At 56.0% G+C, this 16689-nt stretch overlaps 1 protein-coding gene across 1 annotated transcript in view; it reads left to right on the top strand.

Moving 5' to 3' along the window:
- FBN3 (fibrillin 3) overlaps positions 1 to 16689 on the top strand; it is a 57930-nt gene that overhangs the window by 13016 nt on the left and 28225 nt on the right. The window contains exons 16-39 of the mRNA XM_011383318.1: positions 1 to 100; positions 185 to 310; positions 1455 to 1574; positions 1726 to 1863; positions 2085 to 2135; positions 2391 to 2516; positions 4133 to 4357; positions 4474 to 4599; positions 4957 to 5085; positions 6044 to 6169; positions 7231 to 7356; positions 7490 to 7612; positions 7769 to 7894; positions 8864 to 8989; positions 10351 to 10473; positions 10637 to 10759; positions 11241 to 11366; positions 11447 to 11569; positions 12205 to 12327; positions 12854 to 13015; positions 13947 to 14015; positions 14733 to 14858; positions 16013 to 16138; positions 16530 to 16679. The exon at positions 1 to 100 is cut by the window's left edge and continues 12 nt beyond it. Coding sequence (XP_011381620.1) covers positions 1 to 100; positions 185 to 310; positions 1455 to 1574; positions 1726 to 1863; positions 2085 to 2135; positions 2391 to 2516; positions 4133 to 4357; positions 4474 to 4599; positions 4957 to 5085; positions 6044 to 6169; positions 7231 to 7356; positions 7490 to 7612; positions 7769 to 7894; positions 8864 to 8989; positions 10351 to 10473; positions 10637 to 10759; positions 11241 to 11366; positions 11447 to 11569; positions 12205 to 12327; positions 12854 to 13015; positions 13947 to 14015; positions 14733 to 14858; positions 16013 to 16138; positions 16530 to 16679 — 3019 coding nt within the window. The remainder of the gene's footprint in view (positions 101 to 184; positions 311 to 1454; positions 1575 to 1725; positions 1864 to 2084; positions 2136 to 2390; positions 2517 to 4132; positions 4358 to 4473; positions 4600 to 4956; positions 5086 to 6043; positions 6170 to 7230; positions 7357 to 7489; positions 7613 to 7768; positions 7895 to 8863; positions 8990 to 10350; positions 10474 to 10636; positions 10760 to 11240; positions 11367 to 11446; positions 11570 to 12204; positions 12328 to 12853; positions 13016 to 13946; positions 14016 to 14732; positions 14859 to 16012; positions 16139 to 16529; positions 16680 to 16689) is intronic.

Here is a 16689-nt window from a genome sequence, read left to right as displayed (position 1 = left end):
GACATCTGTGCCAATGGTGTGTGTGAGAACCTGCGGGGCGGCTACCGATGCATCTGCAACCTGGGCTACGAGGCAGGTGTGGCGGGCAGGGAGTGCGCAGGTGAGCATCTGGCAGACCGGTGGACGGTGGGACTGTCTTCTCTGCTGTACCGTCTTCACCCTGCTGTCCCACCTTACCCTGCAGACGTGGACGAGTGTGCCACCAACAGCCTTCTCTGTGACAATGGGTGGTGCCGAAACAGCCCTGGTAGCTACAGCTGCTCCTGCCCCCAGGGTTTCAGCTTCCGGCAGGACACAGAGACCTGTGAAGGTACAGGGTCCCGGACACGCTGCACGGGGCATGTACACTCACAGACACATGCGCATGCTCTGGTGTGTACACACAGGCACACACTCAAACACGTGTGCTCATGCTCTGCATATACATACATGCACACACTCAGACACTTACACACACTGCATGCTGTGTGTACATAGACACGCACCTGCTCAAAGACGCATGTATACCCACAGTCCACACATTCACACCCACACACAAAGACATATGTATTTACATTTAGTCTCATAGTTATACACACTCATACATATACCCACATTCACACACTCACTTATTCTCACACTTTTCACCCTTGTATTCATAGCCACACACAGTTACACCCTCATAGGCGCGCACTTATGTATGCCTTTGACTCATATTCACACATGTGTGCATATGATCAGAGACCTGTTTACACACACCAGTACTCAAAACGTAGGTACACAGCCATATTCACACTCATAGACACTCCCACACAGTCACACTCATATGCACACACTCAAAGACAGGTGTGTACCTGCAGTCACTCACACTTTCACACATTTAGGCTCACGGTTACACACACATGTATTTACACAGACATGCCCGCACAGGAATATGTGCCTTTGCTCACATATGCACACATTCACACCCATCGTGGCCCACACATGCTTCATGGTGATGACCTTTCCCGTCCCTTAGGCCCCTCACACTCATGGCCACGAGCGCTCACACACGTGCACGCGTGTGTGTCTGTGCACTTTCCATTGGGCCCGACGTCTCCCGGGCTCTGTCTCCCTCTCTCTTCCCCTCGTCCCCACCTCACCTCACTCTTGTTTCCTCTTGTGACTCCAGTGAGGGTCATCGTGCCCGATCGTGTCTGTCTCCCTGCACTTGTCACACGTGCATGCTCCCAAGCCCCTGCATGCCAGCATGCTCGCATGAGTGCATGACACAATTCAGTGCAAACGTGTGTGTGCGTGCCTGTGCCTGTGCATTCTGCCCATATATGCACGCCTGTCTGTTCACGCACATGCCGTGTGGACCTGGGTGCACTCCATGCTGCTGGACTCTGGCAGCCCCCAGAGCGGAGGGGGCCCTGGCTGGGTAGGGCTCCCCCTCCTGCAGCTCAGGACCTGGTGCGGGGCTGTCTTTGCAGATATCGACGAGTGCCTGTCCAGCCCATGTGTGAATGGTGCGTGCCGGAACCTAGCCGGCTCCTATGCCTGCGACTGTGGCCCTGGCAGCCGGCTGGGGCCCTCGGGCACCGTGTGCCTAGGTGAGAAGCTTGTTCCTCGTAGTTCCAGGGACCGTGCTGCCCAGCCCTGTGTCCTACCAGGGTGGAGGAGGGAGGTTGCGCCTCTGAGGGTTGGTGTGCAGGTGTGAGCCCAGCAGGTGAGCCAAGTGACCTGGTGACCCCTGCCCTGCAGACAGCACCAAGGGCACCTGTTGGCTGAAGGTCCAGGATGGCCGCTGCGAGGTGAACCTACGCGGAGCCACCCTGCGGGCTGAGTGCTGCGCCACCCTGGGGGTTGCCTGGGGGAGCCCCTGCGAGCACTGCGAGATGGGTAACGCCATGGGGGCCCCTGGGTGGGCTCCTGGGGGGGCCCTACAAGCACTGTGGGATGGGTAATGCCATGGGGGCCCCTGGGTGGGCTCCTGGGGGGCCTCCAGGGGTGGCCACTGGTCCTGCCCAGGTACCCATTGAGAGAGAGAAGGGGTGGAACAGGTGACCAGGGCCTGGATGGAGAGCCTGATGCTGGCCCTATTCTGGCTGACCCCCCCACAGACCCTGCCTGCGCCCGTGGCTTTGCCCGCATGAAGGGGCTCCCCTGTGAAGGTAACCAACCCCCTACCCGCCCTGGGTCCACCTCCGCAGCCACACGTGGGCAGGTGCATGTCCTGGGCACTAGAGTCTTTGAGATTGAGACAGAGACCCCCTTCTTTGTACCCAAATCTTCCCAGTGATTTCCCAGCCCTTGAGGCTGGCTGTGTCTCCTCCCACTTCCCCGAGGACAACTTGGGTGACCCGAGCCCCAGGGGAGCAGCTCCTGGGAGCCTCCAGGCCTCACCTCTCCTTGTTGCCACTGCCCAGATGTGAACGAGTGCGAGGTCTTCCCCGGGGTCTGTCCCAATGGGCGCTGCCACAACACTGCCGGCTCCTTCCACTGCGAGTGTCCAGAGGGCCTGACGCTGGATCCCACGGGCCGGCTATGTGTGGGTGAGTCTGTGCGCCGTCCCCGTGCAGGGCCGCCAGCCCTTCCTCCACTGCGTCCACCCTCAGGGCCTGGGGACTCCTTAGGAACGGGAGGGAGGGATCTAGGGGCCCGCGGGAACCCTCCACCTGCCCACCTCCTGATGACATGTCTCGAAAAACATTTATTTGAGGGGGGATTCACCATTTTCTCTTAACTGTCCCTTTTTTGAAGCTCACTGCAAATGGTAAAACCTTGTGAAATGATAGATGTAGCTTGTGTTTATTCTTTCTCATTACCAAGTAAGGTTCACACGGGGGGATTTGAGCACAAGGCACCTTTAGCACGAGTGCCAAGATGGCTGAAGGAGACGTCGGCCTTACACGTGCGTCTCCCTCAGCATCCAGGGCTCACTCACCTAAACGACATCCCATCAAGCTCAAAGCCTCTGAGATGGTTTCCCCCTGGGTGAGGGTTTCTTGATTTTGCCCCCATCAACACCCTGAGCCAGACATTTCCTTGCCTAAAGCATCTGTCAGCCAACAGACGGGGCTCTGCATTCTATAGTTTTTCCTCCCATAGTCCCCTGTTAGTAGCCTTCTCGTTGGCACCTCGGGGCCCGGTCAACTGTAAGGCAGACGGGCCCTGAAGACTCTCCTAAACTAAGTTTCAGGTATGCAGTGGGTCTTTTAACTGACCCCCCAAAACATGAGCAAGGAGAGAAAGTACCAGAGTGAAGAGGAAAAGGCCGTTGTGTTATGGAGAGCCCTGTGCTGAATCCAGGGCCAGGTGAAATGGGGAGGTCTGGTCAGGTGTAACCGTTAGCCCAGGAGCAAGGCACTGGGTACAGGGGAACTTGAGAAGGATCTCTGTGTGGATTGCGGCACTTTGGGATTTTTTTCTAGAAATTCTATAACAGGGCTCAAATTGACCTGCTTAAATGTATGTTCCTTTTGTAAAGAGAGGAACTTTGTTCTAGACCGGAAGTCAGCAGATTTTTTTCTGCAAAGGGCCAGGAGGTAAACATATTAAGCTTTGTGGGCCATACCATCTCTGTGACAACAACTATTCAGCACTGCCAGAAAGCCCAAAAGCTGCCGCAGATAATATGGAAACAGATGGATGTAACTGTGTGTCAATAAAACTTTATTTAAAAAACAAGTGGCTGCCTCCTGTCTTAGACCCTCATGTCTGGTGTTGAGGAAGGCTTGTCTGCTGTCAGATTGTTCTGGCAGTTTTGCAGATTAAACACACAGACTCTGGAGCCAGGCGGCCTAGTTTGAACCCGGCCCTACCTTTTACTAACTGTGTGGCCTTGGGCAAGCTACCCAACCCTTCTGGGCCTCAGTGTTCTTGCCTATAAAATGGGCGTGGTAACGTTTTTGTCTTCTTGGCGTTATTTTGAGGATTAAGTGGATCGATGAGTTTAGAACAGTGCCCAGCACATAGCAAGCCCCCTAGCAGTGTGAGTTATTATTATTAAAATGTATAAAACTCTTGGATGCTCTCAAATCTCACCGTGAGGAGATCACCCCCCTTTCACTCCTCCGGTTGGCGAGGTGCTCCCGAGTGAGGCTGTACCTCTCGTCTGGTGGCGGACACGGTATGGCGGGGGCGGGACGTGATGACTGTCCTTGAGCAGATGTGCGCTTGGAGCTGTGTTTCCTGCACTGGGATGAGGATGACTGCGGGGCCGCCCTGCCCAGCAAGTACCGGATGGACGTCTGCTGCTGCTCCGTGGGGGCCGCGTGGGGGGCCGCGTGCGAGGCGTGCCCGGAGCCCGAGTCCCCAGCATTCACCAGCCTGTGTCCCCGTGGGCTGGGCTTTGCCAGCAGGGACTTCCTGTCAGGCCAGCCCTTCTATAAAGGTGTGTTTGGGCGTGGGGAGCCCGGAGGACGGGGAGGGGACACCACTCGGGCACAGGCCTGGAGCCGAGGTGTCTGTCTGGGCGGTTCGATGACATTTGATGCTCCCGTACCACAGATGTGAATGAGTGCAAAGCCTTCCCCAGCCTCTGCACACACGGCACCTGCCGCAACACTGTGGGCAGCTTCCGCTGCTCCTGCGCAGGGGGCTTCACCCTGGACGCCCAGGAAAGGAACTGCACAGGTATGTGCTCACCTCCGCTTCTTTGAGGGAGGGCGCGTGCAGGGGTAGGGGCCATGAATAGGACGTGGAGTCAAGGCCTGTGTGTTTAGGTGCCTCTTGTCATGCCTGCCCGCTTGCTGTGTGACCTAGTGCAGGTCACTGCTCTCTCTGGGCTTCAGAGACCATGACTGTAAAAGAAGGGCTGGCAAAGGTGGTCTCCGGGGGCCTCCAGGCTGGGCGGAAATTCCTGCCCTTGTCTGGCATGTAGTCACGGCACCCCCGTTTCCTCACTCAGTTTGGTTTGGCAGCTTGGGGCTCCTGGGCAGCCCCGAGTGTCTACAGATGTGGAGGCCCAGCCTGCACCCGCTCTCTCCCCAGACATTGACGAGTGCCACATCTCCCCTGACCTCTGCGGCCAGGGTGCCTGTGTCAATACCCCAGGCAGCTTTGAGTGTGAGTGTTTCCATGGCTACGAGAGTGGCTCCAGGCTGATGAAGAACTGCATGGGTAGGTGGCTGCCCTGGGCAGGGCGATGCCTGGCGGGGCTCGGGGCCAAGCAGAGGGATGGCGGAGACGTCGCCGTGATGGACGCGGGTGGAGGGGCAGGTGCGGGGCAGCTGTGTTCCAGCTGGGACACAGCAGGTGTGAACGACATGGGGCATCATCCCCAAAGGACATCAGGTCAGGTGTGCAGAACTGAGGCTGGGCACTGAGATTTTAGCAAGTTCTCCCAACTATACGTGAGGAGAGGAGAGGACCCAGGAGGGAGGAGCCTCTTACCACCTGCTTTCGCTTTCTCAAGCGCTTCCGCTTGAGAACTGCAGAGAATTCGGCAGCTCGTGGCCTAACACAGAGACAGGCTTTAATAAACTAAATTGCTAGAGAAATGCAAAATGGCCACTGTCAGAAGCACTTGTAAAGGTCACATGGTGCAGTAGAAGCATGGACCTGGGGGATGCGTCCCATTCTGTGGGGCTCGAGGTTGTGGCTGAGAGAGTGGGAGCAAATGCGGTGAAGAGGGGCTGAAAGAGGAGAAGAGCAGCATGTGCCAAGGCCCTGGGGTGGACCGGAGGGGTCGAAAGGGGCGCGTGAGCCTGGGGGCTGAGGAAGGTGGTGAGGTGGCTGGCTGGGTGTCTGCTCCCCACGCTGATGCCGGGCTGGGCCTCGCCTCCCTGTCGTGTCCTCCGGGAGGGTTTCTTAAAGCCTCCCTCAGTGACTCCAGGAGTGTCAGCCGAATGGCTCTGATTGTCCTGGGAATTCCAGCTTCCTTCCCCGTCTGACTTGTTGTTGCTCCTCCCAGCCCAAAACTCTTCTCTCCCGGGTCATCGGTGCCCCAAGCCTCTAGGCTTTTCTGGCTTCAGCTGGGGTAAAGGGGCTGGGGGGCCACAGGGAGAAACTTCGAGAGCCACATCACACCCTTCCGTGTCCGTGTCTTCACACCTGCTGTCTCCTTCCACATGCCCAGACGTGGACGAGTGTGTGCAGGACCCCCTGCTGTGCCGGGGAGGCACCTGCACCAACACAGATGGGAGCTACACATGCCAGTGCCCCCCTGGACATGCGCTAACGGCCAAGGGCACTGCCTGTGAGGGTGAGCGTGCAACCGGGCACGCGAGTGGGGGTGCGGGTGTGAGCGGCACGCGTGAGGTAGTGGTAGTGTGTGTGTGTGTCTTTCTCTGAATATGTACTTATGTGTGAATGTCAGTGTCTCTGTGTGTATGCATGTGTGTCAGTGTGTTTCTATGTGGGAATATGCACATGTGTGTCAGTGTGTCTCTGAGTGTGAATGTGCATGAGTGTATCAGTGTATCTGTATGAGTGGTTGCATGCATAAGATAATGGGAGGGTGTGTTTGTGTGTGTATCTCTGTGAATGTGAAAGTAGAAAAGCAAGTTTGCAAGTGTGGGTCAATGTGTGTCTGTGTGGAGGGTGACTGGATGGGTGTGAGACTGAGGTGTGTATTTGTGTGTGACCATGCAAATGTATGAGTGTATATCTGTGACTATGTCTATACAAGAGTGACTATTTGTATGTGAACGAGTGTGTGTGGATCTGTGTGAGCATGCAAGACAGTATGAGTGTGTATCTGGGTGTGGATATGTGTGTCTATCTAGGGTGTGTGTTTGCATGTGAGTGCATGCAAGGGTTGTGGAGTCTACAAGAATGCACGAAAGTGAGTGTGTATCTGGGTGTTTACACAAGGGCAAGTATGTTTGCCTATGAGTGGATATGTGAGTCTGCATTGAGTGTGCATGTGGGTGTCAGTGTGTATCTGGTTGTGTTTACTGAGGGTGATTCTGTTTGCATATGAGTCGGTGTGTTTGTGAGCCTATGTGAACATGCAGGTGGGTGTGTGTATCTGGGTATGAATGTGTGTCTGCCTAGAATGAGTGTATGAATGTGCGAGGGTGTGTTTGTGTGTCTTGTGAGTGTATAAGAGGTTGCAAGTGTGTATCTGGGTGAGGGTGTGTGTGTGTGTGGACTCGCACCTATGGGATGTAATAATGCTCGTTGTGTGAGCACATCATTGTGCACATGTGTCTGAGTGTCTCGGGGTCGCCCCGATAGCGGAGAGGGGCACGGGCCACGCTTCGGGCCCTTCCGCCCGTCTGCGCACGCTAAGTTCCAACCGGCCATGTCCTCCCCCGACAGATGTCGACGAGTGCTCCCTGAGTGACGGCCTGTGTCCTCATGGCCAGTGCGTCAATGTCATTGGCGCCTTCCAGTGCTCCTGCCACACTGGCTTCCGGAGCACCCCCGACCACCAGGGCTGCGTGGGTGAGGCTGCGTCATCCCACCGGCCCCCGGCCCCAACCTCAACCTGCTGAACTCAGCTTCAGCCCCCAAAGCAGCTCCCTGCGTGACCCTCTCCCCCAGCCTAGCCCCTCCGCCTTTTCCCTGTCCCCTGCAGACATCAACGAATGCCTTGCTGGGAGTGCTGGGTGTGATGGGCACTGTGTTAACACTGAGGGCAGCTACCGGTGCAGCTGTGGACACGGCTACTTGCTGATGCCAGATGGGAGGGCGTGTGCAGGTGGGTGGGCGAGCCCCTCCCCCTGCCTGGGACCGGGGAGTCAACCTTGCCCAGCCCAGACACGGGACGGGCCGCGGACCCTGCGGGCGGCTCCCTGGGGCTCCCCCTCCATCCCTGCCCGCATGCAGCTCAGCCCACGTCTGCCCGCCCCCCCAGATGTGGATGAGTGTGAAGAGAACCCGGACATCTGTGATGGCGGCCAGTGCACCAATGTGCCAGGGGGTCACCGTTGTTTGTGCTATGACGGCTTCGTGGCCATGCTGGACATAAGGACGTGTGTGGGTGAGGAGCTGGGATTGCGAGGTGGAGGAGGCAGTGTCAGGACTCATAGACCAGGCCTTCCACAAGGTGGGCGAGCACGACCAGGTCCCATCCTGTCACACGCCGGCAAGGGAAGGAGGCTTCGCTGCAGTGCCAGGAGGTCTGCACATGGCCACCAGTACCTTGAGCCTGCGCCAAAGCCCATGGGATGTCATTCACAGTAGCAGAGCCCCCCGGACCTTGTTCCTTTGAAGCCCGTTTGTCAAAAACTCACTGCGTTCCCAACGTACATCAGAGGCTCGCGCCCTGTCCAAGGGCTGTACTTTACAGTTGCTGCCAACCAAGGGCCTTTTATGCAAAGGATGGTGAGCAACACAGGAAGACACTCAGAAGTGTGTTTTCAGCTCTGCGTGGGGTCCCCGGGCTGTCTGTGCCGCGATCACCATCCTCTCCTGGCTGCGGGTCATCACGAGGCCCGGGGAGCGATGTGTACTGGGTCCCCATCAGGACGGAGCTGAGGGCCAAGTGGGGAGTTCTTAGGAAGTAGAAGTGTAATTCCCTCCCAAGAAGATGTGCCCACCCCAGTGCAGCTTAAAGAGTTCCAGATCTCAGGAGTCTAGGATGCACTTAAGACCTTGGGACCAAAGAAATTTAGGGAATGCTGCATACATTATACCTTTCTTACAGATCCACGTTGGCACAAAGGCTCTGAAAAGGCCTGCAAAAGTGAATTTGGTTCACTTTGTTTAACTCGGTGTTCTCTGAATGTGTTTGGCCATAAAATCCTTTTGGGAATGCCCGCGCAGTGTGTCCCATGGCATTTGCGCTGTAAAGCACTGACATAACTCTCACAGCTGCCTCATGGTGGAACCAGAGGGAGCTCCCCACCCCTGGAGCCTGGCAGAGAGAACCTCGACGCAGGGTACCCACGTGGCAGGGCACTCAGCAGTGCTGGCGCATCCCCCCCACACCCATCTTGTCATCCCGCAGATGTGAACGAGTGTGACCTGAACCCCCACATCTGCCTCCAAGGGGACTGCGAGAACACAAAGGGTTCCTTTGTGTGCCACTGCCAGCTGGGTTACGTCGTCAGGAAGGGGGCCACGGGCTGCTCCGGTGAGCTGGCGGTCAGCGGTGCAGGCGGAGGGGATGCTGAGGGGCCAGCTCAGGGGTTGTGGGGTCTGCCTCGTCCCCCGAGGCAGAGCACGCCAGACCTCATTCTTGCAGCTTTCTGCTGGTGGGGTCGTGTTCAAGCAGGAACAGGACCCAGTGGGCTGCCCCTGGTGCACTCCGTAACGGACAGCTCAGGGAGGAGCCCGGAGCCCCGAGTGTCCACAGCAGCCTTCTCCGAGCACGCAAGCCTGATGGTTCTCAGTGAGACAAGGACCAGCCTTTCCGCGTTCCAGCGATGACTGTTTTGGCTTCCTAGGCTGCCATAATCAATTACCACAAACCTGGTAGCTGAGAACCACCAGAAGTCGGAAACCAAGGGGTCAGCAGGGTTGTTCCTTCTTAGAGGCTCAGAGGGAGCATCTGTCCCATGCCTCTCTCCTGGCTCTGGTGGTGGCCATCAGTCCTTGGGGTCCTTTGGCTTGTAAATGCATCTCTTCCACCTGTGTCTATCATCACATGGTGTTCTCTCCAAATTTCTCCCTTTTTAAAGGACACCAGTCATTGGATTTGGGCCCACCATCCAGGGTGACCTCCTCTTAACTTGGTTCCGTCTACAAAGACAATATTTCCAAATCAGTTCCCGTTGCCAGGTTCTGGAAGTTCGCCCTTGAACGTATCTTTTGGGAGGGCACAAGTCTACCTGTTATAATCATGCGATTATTTTAACACGAACCAGAATCAAATGTTGTGTAACGGAGCAACAGAGCCGCGACTACTTAGAGACCGTTTAAAATTTTCTCTTAAACACGTTTACGTAAGTAACAGTGGGAGGCCGTGTAAAGAAACGTTCAGCACCCAGCGGCTCTCTCAGGCGGTGCGTGAACGTTGCGGGTTATCAGGGTGATGCAGAACTGGCTGAGGATGGGACATGCTGGTTTAGAAGGACATCCTGCTTTAGAGAGGGAGCATGCGCATTAGGACAGTTACTCTTTTTTTTAAATTTATTTTCCAGTTACAGTTGACATATCAGTTTCATGTGTAGGACAGGTACTCTTAGTGTCTACCTTAAGTCTCTCATGCTGCGATTTCAGACCGTTTCTGAGAGCTGCTGGAAGTCGTGCCTGATGAGCTTTAGGGTTTTTTCTTGGGCTCTGGGTGAAGGTGGAAGCTCCTGGAATGCTGGTGACACATCTGACTCAGCCCTCCACGAAGGGGGTCCTTACTCTTTCCCCGACTGCAGCACCACGTCTCCCCCGCCGCACCCGAAGCCCTATTTCTACAAGGCCCAGGCCTTGAGGGGGTGCTGCATCCCCCTCCCATCTCCTGGTCCTGCCCCTCCTGTGACTGGGTCCCTCTCCTCTTAGATGTGGACGAATGCGAGCTTGGGGGACACAGCTGTGACAGCCACGCCTCCTGCCTCAATGTCCCCGGGAGTTTCAGCTGCAGGTGCCAGCCAGGCTGGGTGGGGGATGGATTCGAATGCCATGGTAAGTGCCTGGGGGCAGGAGGTCTGGGCAGAGCCGCTGAGGTAGGTGGGGGGCAGGGTTCAGGGGTGCCCTTGGGGGCTGGTCAAGGCCAAGATTGCAGGGTCCGCCTCCCAGATCCCCCTAATGCACATACCTGGGGGGCTCTGGGCCCTGTCTCCTGCAGACCTGGATGAATGCGCCTTCCAGAAGCACTGGTGCAGCCCGGACGCCGACTGCCTCAATGCCCCTGGCTCCTACCGCTGCACCTGCCGCCCAGGCTTTGCCGGCGACGGCTTCTTCTGCGAAGGTGAGATCAGGGAGGGGTGGGAGAGCAGGAGGGGCCCGAGAGGGGGCTGGGTTCCGAGGTGGCCACCATGGTCAGTTGGTTTCCTGACTCTCACTGATCCACTCATGGCTCCGTGGGTGCCGGAGAGGATGTGCCTCCAGCTGGCGGGGCTGCAGGCCAGGCCTTGTCACTGGGCAGTCTTCTCTCTTGGGCTCTGACTGCATGGAGCTTTCTGAATGTGGGGAGCAGGAATACTGGCTTATTCCCCAGTGACCCCCATCCTGAATCCTGAGTGTCTAGGTTCCCTGTTTTGCTGGAATCCCAGAGATCAGTCCCCTATCTGCTTGCTCCTTGGCTCTGACTTGGTCACCTGCCCACAGAGTTCCCAGTGCTACTAGAACCTCGGGTGACGGTGAAGGGTTAGGGTGACCAAGGCCATCTGCCCACCCTGCGTGGGTCTCGGCCAATTGGTCCCCAGCCTCTGCCTCTCGGGGCTCCTCAGACAGGGACGAATGTGAGGAGGACGTGGGCCTCTGTGAGAACGGGCAGTGCCTTAATGCCCCCGGCGGGTACCGCTGTGAATGCGAGATGGGCTTCAACCCTGCAGAGGACCACCGCGCCTGCCAGGGTGAGGCCCGGGTGGCCGGGGCGAAGGACGGAGCAGGCGGGCCCCCGCGGGTGGGGCCAGCTGACCTGGGATCCCCACAGATGTGGACGAATGCGTTCTGGGGAACCTCTGTGTGTTCGGGAGCTGCGAGAACCTGCCTGGAATGTTCCGCTGTATCTGTGATGAGGGCTATGAGCTGGACCGCGGTGGCGGTAACTGCACAGGTGTGGGGTCACTGGGGTTTGGGGACGGGGGACGCAGGAGTGGAGGCTGGGAGGGGCACAGCTCATTTCTTTGCTGCCATCAGCAAAGACTATCCTCTCCGGGGGTAGGCCTTGTCTGATCGACACCTGTTCCCATTGACCTTCATTGTCATCTGTCATGCCTTGGACAAATGCAGTGAATGAATGAATGAAGTCATGCTCCCTCCACCATCCAAAATGTCTCTCACCTATGTGTTTAAGATGGAGGTCGGCGAACATTTTCAGTAAAGGGCCAGATAGTAAAATATTTTTGGCTCTGGGCCACACAAGTCCCTGTCATAGCTCTTCCGCTTGCTGTTGCAGCTCGAAGCAGACACAGGCAATGCGAAGTGGAATGGGCGTGGCCGCGTGCTAGCGAGACCTTACACGAACAGGCAGGCTGTAGTGTGCCAGTGCTTGTTTGAAGGCATGTTCTAAGCACTGGTCATGGAGCAAGGCAGGCCCCGCAGGCTGCTACCCCTTGGCTTTTTCCCAGGGGGAAACGTGGCTTGCAGCCCAGCCCCCAGTGTCCAGGGCTTTGGTTTCCCAGGAGGATTACGGGAGGACGTGGGCTGAGGGAGGGCTCCCGGCTGACTGACGGCGCCCCCACTTCACAGATGTCAACGAGTGTGCAGACCCGGTGAACTGCATCAACGGCCTGTGCATCAATACCCCTGGCAGCTACCTCTGCAACTGCCCCCAGGACTTTGAGCTGAACCCCAGCGGGGTGGGCTGTGTGGGTGAGTGCGCACAAGGCTCCAGCTGGGGTTCTGAGCTGTGAGCCGGGTGGGATTACAGCCTGGTCATCGGGCCTGTCAGCCTGTTTAAGTCTTCCTGCTCCTGACAGACAGGACCTGGCTCCCAGCCAGAGCGATGGTCTCTGTTGCCTATGGATATATAGCCTTTTGCTCTAGACACACACACACACACACACACACACACACACACACCCTTCCCTGCCTGGCCCTTGCATGATTTTCCTTGTTCAGAAACACCCTTCTGATATACACACATGCACAGAGGCACACATGCACACACATTACACACACAGTTATCCAAACACAGAAATACACAGTTGAACACAGTTACATAGCCACACAGAGATACGTAGTTGCTCATGAACACACAGCTGCACACACGGAGATATATACAGTCACAATTACACACTCACAGGCACATGCGCACAGTCACACACACAATGATGCCAACACACACGTGAACCGTTTCTCCTCCGCCACTTGCTAACCATCCCTTCTGCTTGTTCAGACACTCGGATTGGAAACTGTTTCCTGGACACGCACAACCGCGGGGACGGTGGCATTTCCTGCAGTGCCGAGATCGGGGTCGGCGTCACCCGAGCATCCTGTTGTTGCTCGCTGGGCCGGGCCTGGGGCAACCCCTGCGAGCTGTGCCCAATGGCCAATACCAGTGAGTCCAGGGGGCAGGGGACAGGCGAGCACTGTGACCTGAGCCACAGAGATGTAGCCCCAGTCTGGGCCTCTCTGGGGCTTAAGGGGTCATCTTTGCTAAGGGAGGGACACTGGGAACCAGAGAGGGAGGGGGCTTGCCTTGGGTCACAAAGTTTGTTCTTGGCGGTTCATTGTCTGGGCCTCTCTCAGGTGTCTTTCCTGCAAATTGTTATTTGTCAGTCAGCAAATATTGAGGGTTCCTCTGTGTCCTTTGCTAGGGTCTGGGGACCCAGAAAAGGACAGGCCACAGCAGGTGTACGCTGGCCTCACCCACAAACCAAGGGCCCCGGGACTGAGAGTCGAGCTCTCGTCATGGTCTGTTTGAGCCACAGTGATGGCCCAGGGGAAAGCCTGCAGAGGAAAGGGGTGAGGGAAGTCTCCCCAAGGCAGGAGGCGCAAATGAGGTTATGAAAGGTGATTAGGAGTTTTCTAGGTAGAGTAAAGGGAAGGTGTGGGATGCAAGAGAATAGTATGTACAAAGGCCTCAGGTGTGAAGCAGGAAGGCACCCGTCCAGCTATTCAGGGCAGAGAGAGACAGAAAGACAGAGAGAGAGAGAGAGAGAGAGTTTGTGTGTGTCCAGAGTCTTCCTTTCATGGGAGAAATTTAAGATCACAATGGGGGCTGGTTTGGGGTCAGAAGGAATTCTACCCCTACCCCAGCTCCTATGGCATGATCCATCTGCTCACGTGTTCAATGGGAACATGTTCACACCACACACAGGGACTGGACCCCCAAGATTGGCCCCAAGAGGCGGAGGAGGTAGAGGATGTAGTTGGTGTGGTAAAAGGATGCAGGACCTACTCTTGGGCCCTTCTTAGGGGTCCTCCCCTCTCCTGCTTCTCCTGGGCTTTGCTTCACATCCCCTCATCAGAGCGTGTTTTCCTTGCAGCTGAATACAGAACCTTGTGCCCAGGTGGTGAGGGCTTCCGGCCCAACCCCATCACTGTCATTCTGGAAGGTAAGCCCCTGGCAGACCGTCCATCACGCTCCCACTGACTGGCCTTTCTCTCATTACTGCCTCACCAAGTGCAGACTTGGGCAGTTTTGGGGACCCAGGTCCTCCTGTCTAGAGGTCAGGCAGTGAGACCAAACTGCTTTTAGTTTGTGGCGAATTTTTTTGTCTTTTTTTCAGCTGTCTCTTGTTGGCATATTGATCCATCCATCCCCTATTCATCTATCCATGTGTCTCTCTCTCCATCCATCCACTCATCCATCCATCCATCCATCCATCTCCTGTCCGTTCATCCGTCCATCCATCCACTCATCTGTCTTCTTGTCCATTCACACTCTTGCTTATTCACTCATCCACTACTTGTCTTATCTGTCCACCACCCACCCACCCACCCATGCATCCATGCATCTATCCATTCGTCCTTCTATAGTCAGGATGTGATGAGATTGGAAACTATGTGATGGATGGATGGGTGGGAGGATGGACTATCAGATGAAGGAAAAGGGGATGAATTCAGGGTGACATTGACCCAAGAGAGTCTGGGTGTGGCCTCCAAGAGAGGCCCTAGCCTGAACCCTCCAAATATCCAATGGCTCCCAGATATTATTGAAGAATCGGGCCCAGCTCCCTCGGGGCCCTGGAGATTCCAAGGCAGGGCCTGGTGTCCCCTGAGTCCTCTGTTGGAGTGTAGCTTTCAAGCACGGCCTTCTAACTCCCCCACAGACATTGATGAGTGCCAAGACCTACCAGGGCTTTGCCAGGGGGGCGACTGTGTCAACACTTTTGGCAGCTTTCAGTGTGAGTGCCCACCTGGCTACCGCCTCCATGAGGACACCCGCATCTGTGAGGGTAAGCCTGGACCTTCCCCGCCCACCCGGCCTTCCTGCCCAGCCTCACCTCCTCCTCCTCAGGTGCTGGGGCCTGAAATGCCTCTAAGAGCCTGCTCGCCTGCCTTGCTGCCTGAGGCTCCTTGGAGAAGGCTTCGACAGAATGCCCCAGTCTACACTCTGCTCTGCTGCCTCCTCCTCCCCGTTGCCTGACCTCTGACCTCCTCCCCACTCAGAAATGACCTGGCTTTACTACAGTAGTCATGCCCTTCCTCCTCTGGGCAAAAGCTGACCAAGGCCCAGAGCTAAAAGTAGGCAGGGAAAGACGCAGAAGGAACGGCCCCACCCTTCAGTCATCGCTCCGCTTGCCTTACTGGTCTCATCTGAGCATCACAGTAACGACCAGTCATGAACTGGTGTCTGTGACTGTGTCACCACTGTCATGAGCATCCCCATTGGTCATTCATTCATTCATCGCAACAACCCCGTGAGGGAGCTAGTCCTGTCATGATCCCATTTTTCAGATGCTGCACCCAAGGCTCAAGGAGGTTGAGTGACTCGTTGTGAGAAGCAGCTAATAAGCGATGGAAACTGGCTATGAGCCCAGCCATTCTGAGCCCAGCCAGAGCCTGAACTTTTTCAATGCAATGTACCAAATTCATTCATTCATTCATTCATTCATCTGTTCACCCATCAATCCACAGATGATTGGAGTATAATGTCGCTTTAGGCCCAGTCCAAAGGTTATTTTGCCCTGTTTTAACATTCCAAAGGTTTGAGGCATAAGACGTGGAAGGCAGTTCCTCTGGGATGGCAGCTCCGACTCTATTTTAAAGTGGCTTCCTTTATTTTATTTTTTTGACACAGAATACTTTATTTGGAGGGCTCTTGCTTCCTATGGCATCGTGTTAGGAAGCATGTGGTAGCCCCCTTTTGGTGATACTGTAATTAACTCATGGATTCAAGTCATATTTCTTCTTAATAGAAGAGAGATATTAGTAAACTTTTTTTTTTCACTCAACACTGTGTTGTATCTTTTCATGTCACTAAAATGTCTGCATTCTAAGCAAATCTTGACACCAAACTGAAGCTCATAGTGACATGGCTCCCCCAGACCTGGGGCGGGAGGTCATCCAGGCCGTGTCTGGCTGGACACTGCGCCTCTGTCCCCTGCAGACGTGGATGAATGCTCTGCGCACCCGGGCATCTGTGGCCCCGGCACCTGCTACAACACCCTAGGAAACTACACGTGTGTCTGCCCTGCGGAGTACCTGCAAGTCAACGGTGGCAACAACTGCATGGGTACGAAGCATAATGACAGGGGGGACCGGCTGTTTGTGGAAGCAGCACTTGGGTGCGGGAGAAACTTCTGGAAGTCGCCAAGCCTTGGAAGAGTGTGGAGAGATGTGTTTGGGGGAGGAGAGAGGGAGAGTAAATGTGTTTGACGTGCTGCTTCGCAGAAGTGAACAACGCTGCGGGGCTCAGGGACCCGGGGCTGTCACAAATGGTCGTCCAGGTTGCGCACTGCCCAACAAAGGCTGAAAAGTCAATGGCAACCTCAGGTGTGCTGGGGAAGAGATATCGAGCCAGTGATTTTCCGATGCATTCGTGAATGAGTTCCTGTCTGTCTGGCTCTCTCTTTCCCTGGCTCACTCGTCTCTTATCCACTCTCTTCTCTCCAACCCGACCGAAGACATGAGGAAGAGCGTCTGCTTTCGGAAATATAACGGCACGTGTCAGAACGAGCTGGCTTTAAACGTGACCCAGAAGATGTGCTGCTGCTCCTACAACATCGGCCAGGCCTGGAATAGGCCCTGCCAGGCCTGCCCCACGCCCGCCAGCCGTGAGTGCCG

Source organism: Pteropus vampyrus, unplaced genomic scaffold, assembly GCF_000151845.1.
Source record: "Pteropus vampyrus isolate Shadow unplaced genomic scaffold, Pvam_2.0 Scaffold510, whole genome shotgun sequence".
Taxonomy (NCBI): Eukaryota; Metazoa; Chordata; class Mammalia; order Chiroptera; family Pteropodidae; genus Pteropus; species Pteropus vampyrus.
This window is presented reverse-complemented; position numbering and strand designations above follow the sequence as displayed.